General features: G+C 39.3%; 1 protein-coding gene and 1 long non-coding RNA gene across 17 annotated transcripts in view; both read right to left on the bottom strand.

The window, feature by feature from the left end:
• Positions 1–2,412: 2,412 nt before the first annotated feature.
• Positions 2,413–2,972, bottom strand: LOC141762281 (uncharacterized). Its single transcript, XR_012592776.1, has 2 exons — positions 2,648–2,972; positions 2,413–2,503 (listed from the first exon to the last, which is right to left on the bottom strand). It is a non-coding gene; the product is annotated as an uncharacterized LOC141762281 (long non-coding RNA).
• Positions 2,973–4,449: 1,477 nt separating this feature from the next.
• The window catches only part of nav3 (neuron navigator 3), a 470,935-nt gene continuing 461,188 nt past the window's right edge, over positions 4,450–14,196 (bottom strand). For all 16 annotated transcript variants that reach the window (XM_074626295.1, XM_074626296.1, XM_074626298.1 and 13 more), the window contains 8 exons: positions 13,628–13,796; positions 13,241–13,476; positions 12,271–12,425; positions 11,629–11,700; positions 10,291–10,487; positions 9,535–9,653; positions 9,127–9,330; positions 4,450–8,017 (listed from right to left, as the gene is read on the bottom strand). In XM_074626295.1, the coding sequence (XP_074482396.1) occupies positions 7,898–8,017; positions 9,127–9,330; positions 9,535–9,653; positions 10,291–10,487; positions 11,629–11,700; positions 12,271–12,425; positions 13,241–13,476; positions 13,628–13,796 (1,272 nt within the window). In that variant the 3' untranslated portion in view covers positions 4,450–7,897. The remainder of the gene's footprint in view (positions 8,018–9,126; positions 9,331–9,534; positions 9,654–10,290; positions 10,488–11,628; positions 11,701–12,270; positions 12,426–13,240; positions 13,477–13,627; positions 13,797–14,196) is intronic.

The following is a 14,196-nucleotide window of genomic DNA, read 5'->3' as shown; positions in this document are numbered from 1 at the left end:
GGAATAATCTATTACTTTTCTGCCACCTGTTGGGTGTTTCTGGGAACTACAGTCTTGTAAGCCAAACAAAACTCAACATTATTTTCTTTTTCCTGGAAGCTACATTACGCTTAAAGAAAAACAAGGTCTTCACAACTTAAAGGATTTAAAGAACAAAATCCATTTTTTTCTTCCCTCGTAGTCGCAAGTAGCATGTTGCATGATCTGACATGCAGCCTGCCTGGACTTGTTGTCATGTGAATCACCTCTATTTTGAGTGTCTGTCACCAATTACTAGGAAGGAATGTTTATCCTTCTCACAAAAAGGTATGTGTATCCGTTGACACACACAAATTACCCATTTCCAACAATGCCGGGGAACCACTGCTGAAAGTTCTCATACTGCCTGGCATGCACTGCACTTCTGTGTTTCCTAAAAAGACACTTTCATGCAACTTAATTGTATTAAAATTAATTAACGACAAAATCAATGGAAATGAAATTAAAGATAATTTGTCAGTGCAAATATCAACTTTTTTATTTCATACAAAATAGTCATAGTATAGTATGTCAAATTTCATGAAATATATATATACACAGTATGAGCATTATGAACAGTATTAACAGAGTATATAATTGCTATCACAGATGTGCAGACTTCAGTAAGGTGTCAACTGAGGAGAGAGAGCTGTTCTTGAGCCTGCTGGTCCTGGAAGGATATCCTGTAGCGCCTAGCAGAGGACAGGAGGGCAAACAGTCAGTGACGAAGTGAGAGTTTTGCTATTACTGTCATAGTATGTCGAAAAAACGTACTATACTATGATTTTTTTAAACAAACTATACTATGACTTTTTTTTTCTTTTCGACATATTATACTATGACTTTTTTTTCATGAAATTTTCGACATACTATGACTTTTTTTCCCGATATACTATAGTAGTACTTTTTTTTCAAAAATATTTCGACAAACTATACTATTACTTTTTTTTCAACATACTATACTATGACTTTTTTCTAAAAAAATGTCGACATACTTTACTTTGACTTTTTTTTCAAAAAGTTTTCGACATACTGTGACTTTTTCCCCCGATATACTATAGTAGTACTTTTTTTTCCAAAAATATTTCGACATGCTTTACTATGACTTTTTTTTCAAAAAAATTTCGACATACTTTACTATTACTTTTTTTCCAACATACTATACTATGACTTTTTTTTCATGACATTTTCGACATACTATGACTTTTTTTTCGATATACTATAATAGTACTTTCTTTTTCAAAAATATTTCGACATGCTTTACTATTACTTTTTTTCCAACATACTATACTATGACTTTTTTCATGAGATTTTCGACATACTATGACTTTTTTTCCCGATATACTATAGTAGTACTTTTTTTTCAAAAATATTTCAACATACTATACTATGACTTTTTTTCATGAAATTTTTGACATACTATACCATGACTTTTTTTTCAACATATTATACTATAACTTTTTTTTCAAAAAAATGTCAACACACTATACTATGACTTTTTTTCATGAAATTTACGACATACTATGACTATTTTTTTCGATATACTATATGATGACTTTTTTTTTCAAAAAAATGTCGACATACTATACTCTGATTTTTTTTTCCAACATACTATACTGACTTTTTTTCAACATACTATACTATGACTTTTTTTTTTTTTTTTCAACATACTGTACTATGACTATTTTTTTCGACATACTATACTATGACCTTTTGTCATGATAAATCGACATACTATACTATGACTTTTTTTCAACATACTATACTATAACTTTTTTTTTCAACATACTATACTATGACTTTTTTTCCATATACTATAGTAGTACTTTTTTTTCAAAAAAATGTCAACATACTATACTGACTTTTTAAAAAAAACAAAAAACAAAAACAAGACTGTAGTTCCCACAAACACCCAACAGGTGGCAGAACAGTAATACAGATTATTCCCATAATCTTACTTTAATTTACAAAAAAGAATTTATACAATTCTGTTACTCATATAAAAGACTATTGATTGTTTTTGTTTAGTCCAGCTCCTATAACAACAACCCAAACAACTAACCCAACACCCGAACAGGTGATGAGCATGATGGTGATTAATCAGGTAGCAGGTCTACATGAAGGTGACCATGGTAACATAAAGATAGGAGACTAATTAAACCTCAATTTGACAGTAAAGTCCTCTAATTACTACTTTAATAACATCTCAGTGACTCACTGTAGTTAAACTGACTCCTCTCACTGACCGTTGGTGTTTGACCGTTGACCGTTGGTGTTTGAACGTTGACCGTTGGTGTTGACCGTTGGTGTTTGAATGTTGACCGTTGGTGTTTGAACGTTGACCGTTGGTGTTTGAATGTTGACCGTTGGTGTTTGAATGTTGACCGTTGGTGTTTGAACGTTGACCGTTGGTGTTTGAACGTTGACCGTTTCCCGTTGACTGCTGGTGTTGTAGCTTCAGACGAGCATCGTGTCTCTTTAGAAGCTTTATAAATCCAGCAGAGAACAACAGTGAAGGTATTTAGAGACTTTATAACACTAATAAATCCAACAGTTCATATCTTTAGTGATTAGTTATCTATTGATCCGTGTTGAGAGGAGTTGTTGCTGTTAGCTACCTGTTAGCTACCTGTTAGCTAGCTGAAGACTACCTGCTGAGGTATATCCCAAGATGCACTGCGTCGAGTGTCGACCAATCAGAGGCCGAGTTGCTGATTGGTCTTCTTCTTCTTTTCTTTTTTTTAGCATAATGTTGTTTTTATTTATTTATTTATTTGGAAAAAAATAGTCACAGTATAGTATGTCGAAAAAATATAATAAGTCATAGTTATGTTTTAAAAAATAAATAAAGTCATAATATAGTATGTCGAAAAAAGCTGAATGTTGTTTTTATGTATTTATTTGGAAAAAATAGTCATATAGTATGTTTTAAAAAATAATAAAGTCATAATATAGTATGTCGCAAAAATAAATAAATCATAGTATAGTACTTTGGGAAAAAATCTTAGTATCGTATGTCGAAAAAGTAAAAAAGTCATAATATAGCACCTCAGAAAAATAAAAAGGTCGTAGTATGTCAAAAAAATATAAAAGTCACAGTTGTTTTAAAAAATATTATAAAAAAGTCATAGTATCATATGTCAAAAAAATTAAATAAGTCCTTGTATAGTATGTCAAAACGAAATCATAGTATATTATGTTGAGAAAATAAAATAAGTCAGTTTTTAAAAATAAATAAATAAAAAAAGTCATAGTATAGTTTGTCGAAAAAATTTAATAGGTCATAGTTTGTTTTAAAAAATAAAATAAGTCATAGTATATTTAAAAAAATAAAGTCATAATATATGTGGGAAAAAGTCATAGTATAAATAGTATAAAAAAGACATAATATTTTGAAAAAAGAAAAAAAGTCATAGTATAGTATGTTTTAAAAAATAAAAAAGTCATAGTATGTTGAAAAAATAAAAAGGCTCAGTATGTTACACAAACACATTTCAATCGAACACAGAAAAAAAGCTCAGCACGTTGTTTGCTCGTGTGACACCAAATACCATTTATTAGGGCTTTACAAAGACTACAAAATCCTCCAGATGAGTTAAATCACTGTCTCTGTCTATTTACATGATATGTTACATACAAATGTACAAAATATAAAACATTTAAGGACAAATGTTTCACCCAAAAAGAAGAAGAAGAAAAAAAAAAAAAAAAATCTTTCTCAAACCAGAGTTAAATGCTATGGTTTTTCAACTGAGATGTAACTGCAAAGTGTTAAGTGGGAGAAAAATGACCAGCTGATCATCAACACGGATGGTGTAACACTGTTTAACGGAGTCTTGCTTGCTCGGGAACTCGCGGCCTACGACGGGAGTGTTAGAGTAGCTGAGAAGAGGTGGATTGTGGGAGATCTAAGCTCAGGTTTGATATATGGGTGTTAACTGTAGGTAAGGAGCGACCTGTTACCATGCACCTTGCAGACACAAGGCTGCGAATATCAGAGGCTTGGCTGCAGAGACACGTGTGAAGCTGAGCACAGGTAGGATTGTAGAGAGGATATAGGATTGTCCTGAGGTTGTGACAACATGACTTCTTGGTCTCTGATGGGCTTTGACTGACCAGTAGCACCTGTTGGGTTGTTGGTAAATGTATACAGTACGGTGTCAGGTCAGCTTCGGGTGCCTCGGACAGCCTAACGTGGCGATAAGCTCGGGGGTTGAAAATGTCCAGAGAGGAAGTGCATCTAAAGAACATTTCCTAAAGACGGAGAGAATATTACGGCAGGAATGAGGGGGAGAATACTGGAAAAGTGCCTATTTTTTCTGTGATTTTAGTGAGTTAAAAACTGTTTCTTACTGTACACCTTATGCCTCCTGCATAGGCAAAACATCCAATCACCACAAGACACACACCTGTTTCTGACAGCGTGTTGAGTTTTTGCTTCTTTTTTTTTTTTATCTCTCTCTCTGTTTTCAAAAGTACAATAATTTACTCAGCGGGATTAAGCATATTTGTAACATCAACAGGGCAGAATGCATCTTTGATTCACTGTGCAAGACTTAAAGTATTTACAACCCACCCCCACCTCAAAGTGTGCAAAACCAACCCACTCGTTAATAAAACAAAGAGAAGGACAATCAAAATTCAAAAATGGCTTCCGTCCGATACACGCATACGTAACGGGTGAAGGTCTCTTCTCGATGCATCCCCCCTTTTTCTAAAAAGCTTCAAAACATGCTCGTCAGGCTAGAAAAACCCCCCATAAACAGTTTGGTTGTGCTCCTGTCAGTTCAAGTGAGCCCAGCTCAACTAGGCGAGAAAACGACAACTTAAAAAATACACCCACCCCCTTTTTAAATGTTTTTACAATATTGGTCAGTTTTTAAATTGAAATACAGCATCAACTCTTTTATACTTCCACTGTCAGAAACAAGAAAAGGGCGGTTTGGAGGAAGAGGGAGCGACAAACAAACAAACAAAAAGAGCTGCTTCTTCGACATAGCAGGAAGCAGATCATCATCATCATCATCATCATCATCATCATCATCATCATCATCATCAACATCATCATCATCATCATCCCACATCAACATCTTCTCACTTTTAGCCAATGGGAGCAGAGCATGCGTCCCAAACTTTTGCACATTTAAGGCAGTGAGAAAGCACCAGTATCGTTGTTCCTTTAATCAGCTCTGGTTGACTTGCATTTCAAAATACTTTGGATTATTTTTTGGTACCTCCTGATGTTGATCAAATGAGCGCCAGAAAAAGTTCCAAGCAGGACGCTGGCAGCTTGCATCATTCAATTCAATATTACTTTGTTGATTGATTAGCTCTGATTCATATGTGTTTCAAAGTCAGGCTTTTTAATATTACTTTCTAAATATCCCCGTCGCAGCAAACACCACCCGCTTGCTTATCCACGCAGGTTAACGGAAATGTCACAAGAATACAGCTGTTTTGCTATTGACTGTTCGCTAAGCCCCGACCACAGCTGTCGCTACTTTTTAATGTTTTATGCTGACTTGTTTTAAATCGATAATCTTGTAAATAGGTCATAAATGTGCTAAATACATGATTCCGGGCTAAAAGAATTAAGCTAAAGCTAGATGTCAAGGGCAAACAGTCAGCATCCTCACCAGTTGCTGATCCAGCAACAGCATTGTTCTTGTATCGCAGTGTAAAGCACACTGCTATTGAATTCTAAAATAACTGTTTGGCTGTATAGCTTGCATACTTGTTTTGTATTTTCAGTATGTTTTCACTTTTTAACGTTACAAGAGAAGAAGGCTTTTAGGATGAGGACTACTGTGACCTAATTGTTAGCCAATCATGTTAACATTTGCAACTAACCCTCCAAACTCTTTAAATTGCTCAGCATCTCTCGAAGTACACACCATAACTAAAAGGAGACATATCATGCTCATTTTCAGCTTCATGCGTGTATTTTTGTGTTTCTAAAAGAACATGTTTACATGCTTTAATGTTCAAAAAACACATTATTTTCACACGGTCGGTCTGAATATATCTGTAATGCTCCGTTTTAGCGGCCATCTCTGATTGGCTTGCGAAAAAAATGGTGCACCTTTGCAAAGGTAGTTCTCAAGGGTTGTGTCTAGAAGGTAACGAAATTGCGAAATCTGATCTGAGTTTGCGCAAAAACTTGCACAAATCTTAACCCTTAACTGAATTGTTTGAGATCAGTGCTTAACCTTAACCATCTCGCGAGAGTTTCCCCAAATCGCCATGGGTGTTATATTCTAATGAGCCTGCATGTGACATAGGAAGGGGAGCCAAATCTGATTGGCTTGTTGAATCACATGTTTTCTGATCTAGACAGCCCACAAAATAACTGACTTACTTCACAATTCGTGGGTTGGCAGGCACTCCAGATACCCAAATGTATCTGCACAAGCACTGAAAAAGTGTCATGATATGTCCCCTTTAACATGTGGAGAAAGCTTGATAAGAGTTGACGATCGCTGGTTCGAGGGAGGGGTTTAGCGAACGGTCAACTAAGACAGCCTTGTGAGCCACAGACGGCGCTGCCTGCTGTTCTCAGGGTGCTTTGAAAAGCTATGGAGTGACATCCGGCGTGTGGAGTGTGGAAGGCCAAGAACAACTTAATCTACGACCATGGTCAGCTGTGCCTTGTGATGTTAAGTCTGTGTTTGTGTGTGTGCACATTTGGCAGTAAATCAAAGGGAACGTTGGCACTTTGTCCATTTCTTTTTCTTCACAGTAGCAATGTTGGCTGGATGACACACGGACAATGACGCTTTCGTTGTGCTTGTCGTTGGCAATGCGGGGCGGCGAGGAGCGGCTTGGCAGTACCTGACACTGAGGAGGCTCAGGGCAGGAGACCAGCACCATGGAGCTCAAAGTGACGACTGAGCAGGAGGGTGTGTCTGCGTATGTAGGTGTAGGTGATGAAAATGTCATCCTAGTTGGGCTCTTTATGTTCAGAAAAAGGCAAAGCCGCCCAAATACGGTGATGTAGTGGTAAACAATTAGACGCAAAATCTGATGGATCTGTGATGAATCAGTTTTCTAACAGCTCTGAGCCTCCATCGTCGGCCACCAGAGGGCACTACATCACCTGATAACACTCAACGCTCTCCTCTTACTTGACTCCCTCATAGGTGGGGTGGTCAGAGATGAGGGTATAAATAGTGCCTTTGCTCAAGGACACTTTGGCAGGCTGGATTGTTGGTCACATGGGGGCTTGAACCCGATCGAAGCCTCTGATTAAAGGACAGTGTCCTCCTGCTGCCTGTGTGTAAGTGCATGAGTGTATGTGTGTGAGAAGCACCTCTGTAAACAAGGAAAGACATAAACAACAGAACTTGCCCCCCCATTGTAAACATCTGAAGATATATCTGGGATAAAAAATAATAATAAAAAAAAGAAAAATCCAGTTTAAACTCTTGGCTTTCTCTTTTTTTTTTTCTGTAGATTGACACCCACAGTTGAAATAACCGGGTGCTCATCGTGGCTGAGCACAAATGTGGAAGTCGACTGTCCCTCGTCAGACACGTCCTGCATGCACGTATATGAAAAGTTGTATTCGAAAATGTTATACATCCATTAAAAAAAATGACTATTTGATGTGTTTAAAATATATATATGGATCCAACTTGTATGATTGTTTATCACTTTATCACCACTGATGACCAAGTTGGCTACTGCTCTTTAAAACTCTTTTTTTCAATTTTAATATTGCACCATTGTAATGTAAAAAATATGCGTTCTGGGTATATACCATTTTGGATGAATAAAACTTTTCATACGTCTGTGTGCACTATTAGAGGTGTCTGGTATAGCGACGGAGGTTCAAAGGTTCCTGGTGTCCTTGCAACAGCGCAGCTCTCTCTCTTGGGTCTCATAGCGCCGACTCCAGCGAGGAGTCCAGCTGGTCGTCGTGGTGACTGGTGCTGTCGCTGTCGCAGCTCTGCGTGCTGGAGTAGTTAGCGGCCTCCTGCAGCCGTAGCAACATGTTCATCTGGAAATGCAACGTACAGACAAAGAAACGCCTTAATGATATATAGAAATGTTTGGTATAGATAATGCTGCACAGACATACTTCAATTAATCACATTATTTATCTGTTCAAAATGTACCTTAAAGGGAGATTTGTCAAGTATTTAATACTCTTATCAACATGGGAGTGGGCAAATATGCTGCTTTATGCAAATACATGTATATATTTATTATTGGAAATCAATTAACAACACGAAACAATGACAGATATTGTCCAGAAACCCTCACAGGAACTGCATTTAGCATAAAACAATATGCTCAAATCATAACATGGCAAACTGCAGCCCAACAGGCAACAACAGCTGTCAGTGTGTCAGTGTGCTGACTTGACTATGACTTGCCCCCAAACTGCATGTGATTTGTGTTTTTTTTATTTTTGTAAATCCTGTACTCACGTTGCATATTATAATCAGGTTTTGTCCTTTGACAGTTCAAATATAATTATTCAGATAAGACGACTGCATCCTCAGCAATGCTGACAAAGAGAGAGCGAGGCAGCGTTACTTTGTGCTGTTCTACGACGGGTGAATTCCCCCCTCAAACTGCACGTCAAACAACAACCGATCTGGCGAAAATAAGCAGACCAACCGCTATCTTTAAAAACACCTGTTATAAATGTAAAGTGTTATGACTCTCAAACTTTGTCTCCATACTTTAGAACGCACTTGCGGTAAATCACCGCAATAAAACTGCAGAACTTCTCATCCCTGCTACTGAGCTAATGGACTAAATAATGCACATGAGCTGCTGCATCTGGCGAATCGCTTCAAGTGTTCCTGAATATGAGCCTTGGCACACCTGCACTAAAAACTGGTCTCGCCTGGACGGACACACACACTTGCCAGTTGTTGCTGGATGACTACCCTTTGTCGTCTTGGGCTGCAATAACCCACCAAATGGAAATCCATTCTGTCTCTCTCTCTTTCTCTGTCTACCCTTGCTGAATAGTTCTGCCTCCTTCCGCCAAGGTAACACTCATTCTCCTATGTTGTTACTTGTCTTGAATGCTATACATGAACTAGAAACTACCTAACAGAAGTATCACTACAGTAGTTTTGCGTATATCCTCACCAGCGGGTCTCCCTCCGTGTCGCTCTGAGACACCTGCTTGGACGAGGCCCCCTCCTTGGACGAGCTGTAGCCGTCGTATCCAACGTCCTCCGGCCTCAGCTGGAGCAGCGACTGGCCGTCCTGCTGCAGCGAGGCGGCGTTCCACGGATACGTGTCGTTCACCCACTTGGACGGATCCTCCCATGCTGCTCTCTTGCCGTATAGCTGCAGGTGTGTCAAAGAGGGAGGAGGAGGTATGAATAATTCGGGAGGGAAACGGACGCAAGCAAAGAAAGATATTCTTACCCTATATCAGTGAATCAGAGAATGACCCCTGTCTGTACTGTATTATATTATTGGACCATTATTATTGGTTCAATTACAAATTGCAGCAACTTCAAGTTCATTTCAAGTGTTGCCAGGACGTACCTGAAGCCCTTCCCTGACAGCCTCCAGCAGGTAGGGCACCACGGAGTAGTTCCACAGGTCAGTGAACCAAACCCGAGAGCCTTCTACATCCAGGGGACACGACAGGAAGAGACGGGGGCCTGTCGAGGGACAAAAGAGCCCAGGTGATGAGCATTTGTTGAATGGAAAGGTGGAAAGACCAAAAGACACGGAGCAGACTCTCAACACACACATCAATATCTGTTCAAGTGTAAGCTATATTTAGTATATTTTCACTGCTTTACCTTGCTGTCAGAACTGTAGTCGTTATATCTATCTATGCTCTCTTCAAAGCCACCAGACTGCATTCACAAAAACAGTCATTTTACCTTTGCAGAACACTGGAGTTGCTGGTCTAACCGCTGCCTCGATCGGTTACTTTGTTTGTGTTATTGTGTGACTTTGGTGTTTTAAAGGGGTTAGTTTGGATTCACCAAAGTCACACAATAAGATGAAAAAACATGAGTAGAGAAACTGTTATCAGAGCCAGCGGTAGATCAGCAACTTCCAAGTTCTGCAAGGTAAAATGACTGTTTTTGGTGGCTTTGAAGAGAGTGATATAAGAGTGGAGGCACAAGAACATCTGACAGGGTTACCAAACTCACTTACACTTAACCAAAGACTCAATATTAGTGTGTTCAGTAGACAGACTATACCATACTAGCTGCGGTATCTGTCTAATAGTACAAACACAAGCGAGGGAGAGAGAAAGAGAGTGTGTCGGTGTGTGAGACTGACCTATGGTGACATCGGAGGAGCTGTGCGCCTCCAGGAAGCCGTTGAGGTGCTGCCACGTCTTGGGGATCCAGTCGATGATCTTAATCAGGTCATTGCTGCGCATGTTCTTATCGATCTCCGTCTCTATCAGCTTCCGCCGCAGGAAACGGCCCAGGAAACCTTTGACCGGCTCGGTGTGGTTGGTACACAGCACCCACCTACGACAGGACACGCGATCGATGGTTAAACAGAAGCTGATAAATAAAGCTCAACATTAAACCACATCAAAGCAGCTCAGAGATTTGGCCTTATTTCACTTTCCCATAATATATTCATATTAAATTCATGTCTGGCCCATGATGAGCTTTCCCCTAATGACTTTATATTTGCCAAATCATCAGCTAGTCAAACATGCCAAGCAGAAATGATTCCCACTCAGAGCAAGCATTATGGTCTAATCATTTCCATTTAACAAGCTAATTATCTGAGAGATGTAATTACAGCGCTGCCTGTGAAAGTGCCTTTAGTTTACAATCTGGGAGAAGTAAAATGTTGACAGAGAAGTGAAATCACAACACATTATCTGACAGGTGAGATGATGCAAAGCAAATACAAGTCATTTATCTGTGGGACCAATAACATCTGCACACATTATTAATAATCACAGTATGATGAGTGAAGGCCTTTACACACCAGGAGGGTGACAAATAAACAACATGAAAATGCGAACTTGCATGCGAATATTATATGTCTAAAGCTTTTATTTTGAAAGGTAAGAACAGAAGAAGTGGATCTGGTCTGCACTGCCTTTATCAAGTTTGAAAGGAGTAATAAAGTTTGCCGTCTTGGTTCGGAAAAGTGGACAACCTCCGGGTCTGAAATATGAAGCCAACACCTTAAACTTGCATTCTTTCTAATAGCCAGCAGGGGGCGACTCCTATGGTTGCAAAAAGAAGTCTGAATGTATAGAAGTCTATGAGAAAATGAGCCTACTTCTCACTTGATTTATTACCTCAGCAAACATTGTAAACATGAGTTTACGGTACCACAGCGTTGTCCGGTCTGGGAGTTGTCCGTGTTTCCATCTTAGAACTTTAACCCTTTCACGGTGTGTTTTCAGTTCATGAAAGTTCATTTTAACATTTTGGTCGCCTAAAAAATTTGTATTCAGCTTTCGGTTGCACTTAGCTCCACCCTCTCGTGTCACTTCCGGTATCAATAAACCAAGATGGCGATGGCCAAAATGCCGAACTCGAGGCTACAAAACCGTAGTCGAAAAAACAATGGGAGACGTCACGGAGTTCAAACAGTGACATTTCTGAAGAAGTCAAGGTTGTAGTTAAAGTGTGTGTCACAAACCTGAAGTTGTGGTGCAGCTCAAGGTTAGGAGAAGAGGAAACACCCTGGTTCATGGTCCCGATAACATAAGGGCTGGAGAGAGACAAAGATAAGTGAGAAAATGAGTGGGGATGCTGACAGCTGAAATTAATTGCAAAGCATTGCTGAAAATGCAGAAATGTAAAATGACTTGCCTGAAAAAATGTTTAAGACCAAATGCAATGCAGTAGCATTTCAAAGAGGAGTATGTTTAAGAGGATTTGAAGATTTTCTCCATTGAGTTACATTGTAAAAACAAATGTGAAAAAAGTTTAATATTTTAAAAAGTATAAATAGTTGAAACAAGAAAAGTCATATCACTAATGTCCTTAAAGAGCTGAATATTTTGATGGTTGAATGGTTTCTGTAGCTGAAAGTATGCAGAAGTAGTTAAAGTTCAAAAAAAGTATGGAAGAAATAGTTGAAGAAGTTGAAAAAACTTTAGAAGAACAATACTGGGAATGCCGAATCGAAAATCAATCACTAAATGTAGATTAAAACGGCTGCATCACGTTGCCGTGTTAGGCCTGTCATTTTTTTTTAAAATGTCTTATTCTGACATTATAAATCTTTTAGTTAAGATTTTATTGATTTTTTTTTAATACAATGCCCGTCTTTACTCACCATTTGTGGTACTTGCAGTTGAGGAAGCCGTTGAATATGTCACTGAGGGAGCCGATGTGGTGGAGGTTGTCCAGGATCACCACAGTGGGGAGCTCTGTGTCCGTGTCCTCAGAGTTACACTGCTCTGCCAGGTTGGACAGATACTGACGCAGGTCCTGGGGAAGAAATACGAAGAGGTTTTCATTTGCAGGCAATTTCTTTTTAACTTAAATGGAGCAATATGATCTGAGTCCTTGCGTTTCTTTTTTTAAATTTATGTTAAACTCTAGTTATTTAAATGAAAGCCTTACAGCTCTGTATGCTCACTCCTGTTCAGGCTATTCTCCCTCTGGACAGACTTTACTATAATTCAAATTACAATGTCTTTTTTTTTTTAACATACACAGCTACTGGTGATGCATGTCACATTCTGGAGCCCGTTATTTAAATGCTAGTATGACTATATAGGGAGAAACCCATGGTAGGAGAGGCAGAGAGACCATTCTCAGTGGCAGAATGAAAATGTAATGCAACCAGGTGCACATATTTGAAGATCTGTTAAAGGTCCAGGTGTTTTGAAGTGGGGTTGTATGATTAAACTGATTTTTGACACGTTTTCTTGCCGGCCCCGTCCACTGCATTACATAGCTTTCCTCCCGTGCTGGTACTCCTGTATGCATCTCCAACCTGGAGGCGTGCAAACCGTCATGTACTGTAGGTAATACACTGACTATGGAGGAGTACCTCATACAACTCCATTTCAAATAATCTGAACTTTCCCTTTAATATGTCCAGGTGATATACAAAACCATGTCTGGTAGATTGGTGGTTGCTTTTCACCATCAAAAGTCTCCTTCTACATGCACATGCATTGTTGAAAGGCATTCTGGGAGATGTAGGAAGTTAGTAAACTGAAACATAAGTACTGTAGATAAGGCTGACTGGGTGAGAAATAAAAAATCGCTGCCTTAGTTTGAGCTCCTCTTCCTACCTTGCTGGAATTCTGGTCCACGTTGAAGCTGGCCACGTTGTGCTCGGTGACCTGCTGCCCCATCTGGGAGATGATGTACTCGGCCAGCTTGGCGGCCATGAAGGATTTGCCGGTGCCGCTGGGTCCTGAGAGGATGATGCGACGATGCTCCATCAACAGGTTGAGGTACCGCTGGATGATGGGCTTCGGAATCAGCGTGTCGAAAACCAGGCTGTCTATGCTGTTCTCCCTCACACCTAGGAAGAGGAAGGAAGGAAAGGAGGGAGGGAATATGATGGATAAGTTAGTATTTATTTCTCTACTCTCTAACACATTCCTTGAGAACTCTGGTTTCTACATCAGCCGCAATCCTGAAATAGAAACTCCTTTGTATCCTTGCTGCTGTACCTTTGAGGTTGACCTTGATGATGTTGTTGTCGCCCACCAGGTAGCCGCAGGGCAGCAGCTCAGGCACTTCGGAGGAGTGGGAGCGGACCACCTCGCCCATCCTGTAGCAGACGATGCTGTCTGAGCTGAGACCCAGGCTGGTCAGAGGGTCCACCCGAAACACATACTCCTGCAGGAAGGGAGCGATCAGAGGAACTATTGATCATGCTTAAATATAGACTGTAATTCGGTGAAGCTTAATGTGTGTTATAGTGTCTTTAATTTCATGATGAAAACATTGTAAATACATGAATATAATAGCAGTATCAGAGCCGGTCTGCAGGAGTTTTTTTCATTTTTATTTCCATTGTGGTTTCCTCCGATGCACCTGCCACACATTCAGGTGGGCAGGGATTTTATTTTAAATATTTTTGTAGGTATATAATTCTTAAGATTAACTTCAGAAGATGAAAAAGGTATGCCTTCATCCACGGGTAGGATGTGGCATACAAAATCCAATTCTAGGCAATCAAGTGGAATAAAATGCCTCATAAATAAATATGGGCCTCTGTGCGGCTGGATGGATACAG

The sequence above is a fragment of the Sebastes fasciatus genome, chromosome 23 (genome assembly GCF_043250625.1).
Source record: "Sebastes fasciatus isolate fSebFas1 chromosome 23, fSebFas1.pri, whole genome shotgun sequence".
NCBI classification, from domain to species: domain Eukaryota; kingdom Metazoa; phylum Chordata; class Actinopteri; order Perciformes; family Sebastidae; genus Sebastes; species Sebastes fasciatus.
The sequence above is the reverse complement of the archived record's forward strand: the minus strand, read 5'-3'. Positions and strand labels throughout refer to the sequence as shown.